The sequence below is a fragment of the Microtus ochrogaster genome, chromosome 21 (genome assembly GCF_000317375.1).
Source record: "Microtus ochrogaster isolate Prairie Vole_2 chromosome 21, MicOch1.0, whole genome shotgun sequence".
In the NCBI taxonomy this organism is placed as follows: domain Eukaryota; kingdom Metazoa; phylum Chordata; class Mammalia; order Rodentia; family Cricetidae; genus Microtus; species Microtus ochrogaster.
Genome location: NC_022022.1, coordinates 39067602 through 39073601, shown reverse-complemented (window position 1 = coordinate 39073601; position 6000 = coordinate 39067602). Strand labels below are relative to the sequence as shown.

At 40.6% G+C, this 6000-nt stretch overlaps 1 protein-coding gene across 1 annotated transcript in view; it reads right to left on the bottom strand.

The window, feature by feature from the left end:
* The window catches only part of Col24a1 (collagen type XXIV alpha 1 chain), a 249016-nt gene that overhangs the window by 12001 nt on the left and 231015 nt on the right, over positions 1-6000 (bottom strand). The window contains exons 56-57 of the mRNA XM_026783871.1: positions 2946-3011; positions 1806-1974 (exon numbers count right to left, since the gene is read on the bottom strand). Of these exons, the coding sequence (XP_026639672.1) occupies positions 1806-1974; positions 2946-3011 (235 nt within the window). The remainder of the gene's footprint in view (positions 1-1805; positions 1975-2945; positions 3012-6000) is intronic.

The following is a 6000-nucleotide window of genomic DNA, read 5'->3' as shown; positions in this document are numbered from 1 at the left end:
GTTCCTGACTCTCCAGTCTCCTTTACTGTTCCTGACTCTCCAGTCTCCTTTACTGTTCCTGACTCTCCCGTCTCCTTTACTGTTCCTGACTCTCCCATCTCCTTTTCTCCAGCCATTAACCCCCGAGGCTGTCCATGCTAGGCTGCCCTACCGGCAGCTCTACCTTCTCAACAATTTTACCCCTCTGCTTTTCCCTGCTTACACCTTCTAGTGTCTTTTTTTTTTTACTTGAGTATGTTTTAATGGTCTAAGGTACATGCATTTTTACTATATTGTTCAATTAACTTATTTCTTTCACAGAAGTGTATTATAAATTTATATTAGAGCCTTATATGAAGAAAAAGCTCCATATTCTTCAGCTAGACAGATCCTAAAGTTAAAATTCCTTAGTTTCCTTTATCCCATCAGGGCTGACCACCCACTGATAACTCCATTCTCGATGTCCCCTCATGCCACTTCTTCCAGTTTTAAGGTCTTCACCCCACTGAAGGACATTACTTAGGCAAGCTCTTAACTCTCTTGCCCCCAACACCTCATTGTGTTTGTCTTATAGAATCCAATCCTAAACAAGATTTGTTTTTCCAGCTAATTTGTAGAAAGCAAATCCGGGCTGACCGGACTCACCTTAACTTAACATGTTCTGAGAATTAAGTTTTTAGCAAAACAAAAAGATATAGTAGTAACTATATGGGTGATTATAGACTAGCTAGAAATGAAAATGACACATTTTTTTTGAAAGTTAGTGTTTCTCGTATTTAAGTGGTAATTGAGCCTCTGGGTTTAAACCATTTCTGTAGCATGAGTTCTAATTGGTCTTACTGATAAAAACCTGGAGTCAGATATCAGGGTAAATGCTGAAAGATCAGAGAAGTAAAGGAGCCAGCCACTAGAGAGACTTTTTACCTCTAATGAATCCTCAGATTGAATGGGGGTATCCTGTTCCCATGAATCCTCCAACTGAATCTTCAGACTGAAAGCCCCGAGTTCCTGTCTCCTCCCACCTTATATTCCTCTCTCTGCCCAGCTATATCCCTTCCTATCTCCAATCTCCACTTCCCTAGTGTTGGGCTTAAAGGCGTGTGACTCCCAAGTACTGGGATTAAAGATGTGAGCAGGCTGTTTCTCTTTGAGACTGGTTCAATCTAGTGTAGCCCAGGGTGGCCTTGAACTCACAGAGATCCTTCTGCCATTGCCTGAGAGTTCTGGGATAAAAGGTGTGAGCCACCACTGCCTAGCCTCTGTGACTAACTAGCAGCTTAGCTCTGCACTCTGATTCAGGCAAGCTTTATTTGTTATAGCATAAATAAAATATCACCACACATTTCTTTAGTGATTTTTCTCTAAACCTACTTTTAAACTCCTGACCAATGCACTTGACTGAACAGGATGAGAAACTCTAAAGGATGACAAACCACTTTATTTTGATATTTGCTGACTCTAGTTGGGGCATATTTAAATTAAACTACATTGTTAGGGAGTTCTGTAGTAGAGAATTTATGATTTTTTTGAAAAGTCATCTTTGATGGCTTTGAATTGCCAAAAACAAGGATGTATTCCTGCCTGTCACCCCTGAAGTCAGCCTTTCCTGTATGATGTGCTACCTAGCAAATACAAAGTGTAAGGGAGGACTCACGAGCGAGGTGATTTTGGCAGTCTATCTCCCTTAAAGACTATTTCGTGATGATGCCATAGTGGCTCTTGCTGATGCTTTATCGAAATGACAGATATCTGAGCTGACTGCATGGCAGATCTCAAATGTTCTAGTGACGATTTCAGACAGGAGGCTCTGATGGAGATGGACTTACCATCTGAAAGCTTGTACTCACAGCTGAGCAAATCCTTGCAGATCCGTGCAGGGTTATCTGGTGTGCCGAGGGGGTTCTTCATGCTGCTCAGTAAACTGCTAAGGTAGGTCAGAGTTTTGAAAATCTCTGCATTGTGGTTGATTAAAGTCACCTCAGTATTCTGGTAACTCTGCCAAGTCATCACAAAAATCATATAAGCAAGACAACCCTAATAAAACTCTGGACAAGGTGGACTAAGACTGTGACCCTAATTGCTTTTTAGGGAGCTGGGAATAGGGTGATATCAGCCTATTAATTCCGGACCTCAACAGAAGGCCAGAGTTCAGTTTGGAAGTTGACAAGAGACTTAAGGGATTATTATGCCTATGGTCCCAGTGCTTTTAAAACTCCATATAAAATAATCAGAGTTTAGAATTTTATTTCAAACTTTAATATAAAAATGTTGTAAAACAAATCATACACTGAAATTAATCAGAACCAAAGACTACTTGGCTTAATGATGTTCTGCACAGTAAGAACAGCCATTCTGAAGCTGCAGAGCTTCACGTTGGGCTTTAAACTTTTAGCATCAAATACATCTTTATGTAATTGTCCACCACCCAAGATGAAGAACCCATGACAGAGAGAGAACTAGAAACACAGCTAGCTTTAGATTCCCGTTCCTAACGCATGTCCATGATCTGCATGGAGCCTTCATCACACACTGATATTTATCATGAGTTCTCTGTTCTACTGTTAGACTGTACACACAACACACTTGCTTGAGTATACACAGATGATTGGCTAAGTTTAGCAAAGGGGTGAACATGCTCTTCTTTTCCTTTGTGAGATTAATGAGTGATCAAGACAAATCCGACCGTAAGAAACATGGCTCATTTTACCTTCCTACCACCCCAACAGCACCAAAGCCCTTCAAAAACAAGGTCTTTAAAGGTCCTAAGTTTTTTTTTTGCTTGAAATAGTTTCCTTATGAAACATCCTGTGCATGTATTTCTGTTTTATTACACTTGAAAACAATTTCAGATTTTCTGTTTTAAATACGACTTTTGAGATAATGCCACATTTCAGCTTTCAAAAAAAAATCCCCCTGTTTAATTTGAATATTGAAACTGCCAACACAAATAGAGCCAGATGTATTACCTCCATCTGCAGGGCAGAATTCGATGCAATCAGGGCCTGAATAGCAGCATGGATATCCATTTGTCTCTGTGCAAAACAAAACCATTTGAGATTGCAATAAGATCAAGACGGTGTTCTGAAGAACTATGTGTTCAGAATGTTCTGGAAACCTTGCTGGTAAAGGCTTCTAGATTTATCTGAATGGAATCTGCAACTCTTATGGCTACAGATCTTGAAAATAATTCTCAGTTATTTCATATTTCATATGAAACACAGCATGTTTCATCCTGGTCCTACTGGTCCCACTGGTCTCCTTCAAGCAGGGCCTGGTCTAAAGCTTACCAATAGAAGCTGTTTGTCCCCGCTGCACGAAAGTGTGCAAGGATCACTTCTCAAATGGAAGAAGAATGAAACACAATGCCCCCATGTGATAAACTGCACACTGAAGAATAAATAACTGTAGTCATTTGTAACAGTTCTATTCTTGGAAGGAAAATAGAATAAAATACTGCAGTCCTGTGGTAGTCACCGCAAGAGCCCAATCTGATACTTTTGTGGTCTTTCAAACAATTTCTGAAGTTGGAAAATGTACCATTAGTCCCAAAAGAAATAACAGCACAAACTCGATCTGCTCCTGCATTTAATAAAAAGATATTTTAAGAGAAAAACTCAGTATAACCATTTGTAATAGTCCTTTTATAATTAAAAAAAAATGTCTTGGAAGTGAAGAAGCCTGGGCTTGGGGAAGGTTCTGAAAATCACATCTGTGTAAGTTAGGCAAGCCATCTGATTTATCTCAGAGAGACCGTGATACTGGGATATCTATTAGCAGGCCCACAGGACAGAGGCTGCATCTCAACAGCTCATTCTCAAGTCATGCTTGGTAATCGGAAAAGCCATTGAAGATGATGGACCAATCAATACAAACCACTTTTGCCCCTTGTCTTCACATATGACTTTCATCCTGGAAAAGAACTCACTCGTTCTGCACACATGCATTTCCAAACACTATAATAAATACCAAGGAGAAAATGGTGAGCAAGAAAGAGCATTGCTCCAGTGGAGTGATGTTAGAGGGAAACGAGCCCTTATCACATGATCTACACCCACTTATCACATGATCTACAACCACTCAATTATAAACTGTTATACCTGCGATGGAAGAACAGTGCCTGGGGCCATGAGAGAAAATAGGGAGCAAGACACTGGGAAGCGAACCTTTTCTTGTGGGGGTGACATCTGAGTGGGAACGAGGAGAGAGCACGGCTAAGGAAAGAGAGAGGAGTTTCCCAAGCAGAAATAACAAGCCTGGAGAAAGTCCAGGAGACATGGCCTGTCCGAGGTGCAGGAAAGGTTAGGACTTTCTCTGTAGACCAACCAGTCCTATGATCTGAGACAAAGTCTTGCTATGTAAGTCAGGATGTCAGTTCCCAGGACCCACATGTGGAGGGGAGAGCTGCCTTAACAAGCTGTTCTCCAACGTCTGCAAGTGCAGACTGACGTGTGCTCCTCCTAAAACAAACTAAAAAAGGAACTGTCTGTGAGAAATCCCAGATTGGGTAAGACAATGACATTGACTTGGCAATGTTTGAAGAATTAAAAGAAACTTTTTATAGGACTAAAGAATGGCAAATACATCTTATTAAATAAAACATTTCTGAAGCAGAGACAGAAATGACATTGAAAAGGCCACCTAGAAACGCCGGTGTTGAAGAGCACAGCTGAAATGAAAACTTACTGTAAGACTCAACAGGAGATTTTAGAGGTCAGAAGAGAACGCCAGTGACTTTAAAGATGAGAAAGAAGATGAATGAACAGAAATTTACAGTTTTGATGGACCCGGCCAAGCAGACAGACATAGGTATAATGAGAATGGAAAGGGAGAGAAAAGGGTCCTAATATTTGAAATAATGACTACACTCCTGCCAAATTTGATGAGAAACATTAATACATTAATATACATATCTAAGAAGTCCATGAACTTCCCTCACGCTTAAGGACTAAAATGTTGGGACGTTGGGGGTAACGGGATCATGAATTTGAGGACAGCCTGGGCTACATAGTGAGTGATAGGAAACCCAGGTCATTTAGGAATACGGTATCTGAAGTAAACTAAGAAAAAGAAAGCAAATAAACAGAACGCTCTACACTATGGACAAAGACAGAATGTTAAAAGAGAAAGGAGAGGGTTATCACAGTCCGGAGACACTCGGAGTAGTAGATGGCTTTGCTCAAAACCCACAGAAGTGAGAAGGCAGAGTGGCAGCATGAGGCGTGGTAAGACGAGTGCAATGTTCAACCGTGAAGGGAAATGAAGGCATCTTCAGACAGATAAAAACTGGCATAATTTAACACCAGTCTGCTTTGCAAAGAAAAAGTCTAACGAGGAGCTGGAGAGATGGCTCAGTGGTTAGGAGTGCTTGTGGCTCTTGCAAAGGGACCAGAGTTCAGTTGCCAGCACCCACAGGGCTTACAAACATCTGCAACCCCAACTCCAAGGGGTCTGCCCCTCTCTTGTGGCCTCTGCAGGCAACCTCATATACATGCACATATGTGAAGGCTGGACATGGTAAGCATATGAGGTCCTCAATTCAATCTGAAATATTGCCCTCCACCTTTCCAAAGTAGAGAAGGGGACACTTAAGGTGGGACTCAAATATTTATATATCTCTTGGACATGGTAATATTATTTAAAATGACCAAAAGATGCATGCAAAAAAAAACCCATTCATCTGGATAGCCCAAATGTATTATATAAATTTAATGGCATATTACTTAGGACTAAACATAATTAAATTCTAATACATGTTTATGATATGGTGAAAAGTCAAGTTATGTTGTGTGTGTGTGTGTGTGTGTGTACGGGGGGTAACTCAGTCACAGAAAGCAACTAATACATGATTAACTCGTGTAAAACACCTAGACTAGTCAAGTTCATTAAGACCTGGTAACTGCCAGGGGCTTGAAAGAAGGGACTTAGTTGTTTAATAGATACAGTCTCAGTTTGGGAAGAAGAGAAAGGTTCTGGAAATGGGTGGTGATGCTGGTTTCAAAACTGTAGATATTACTAATGCAA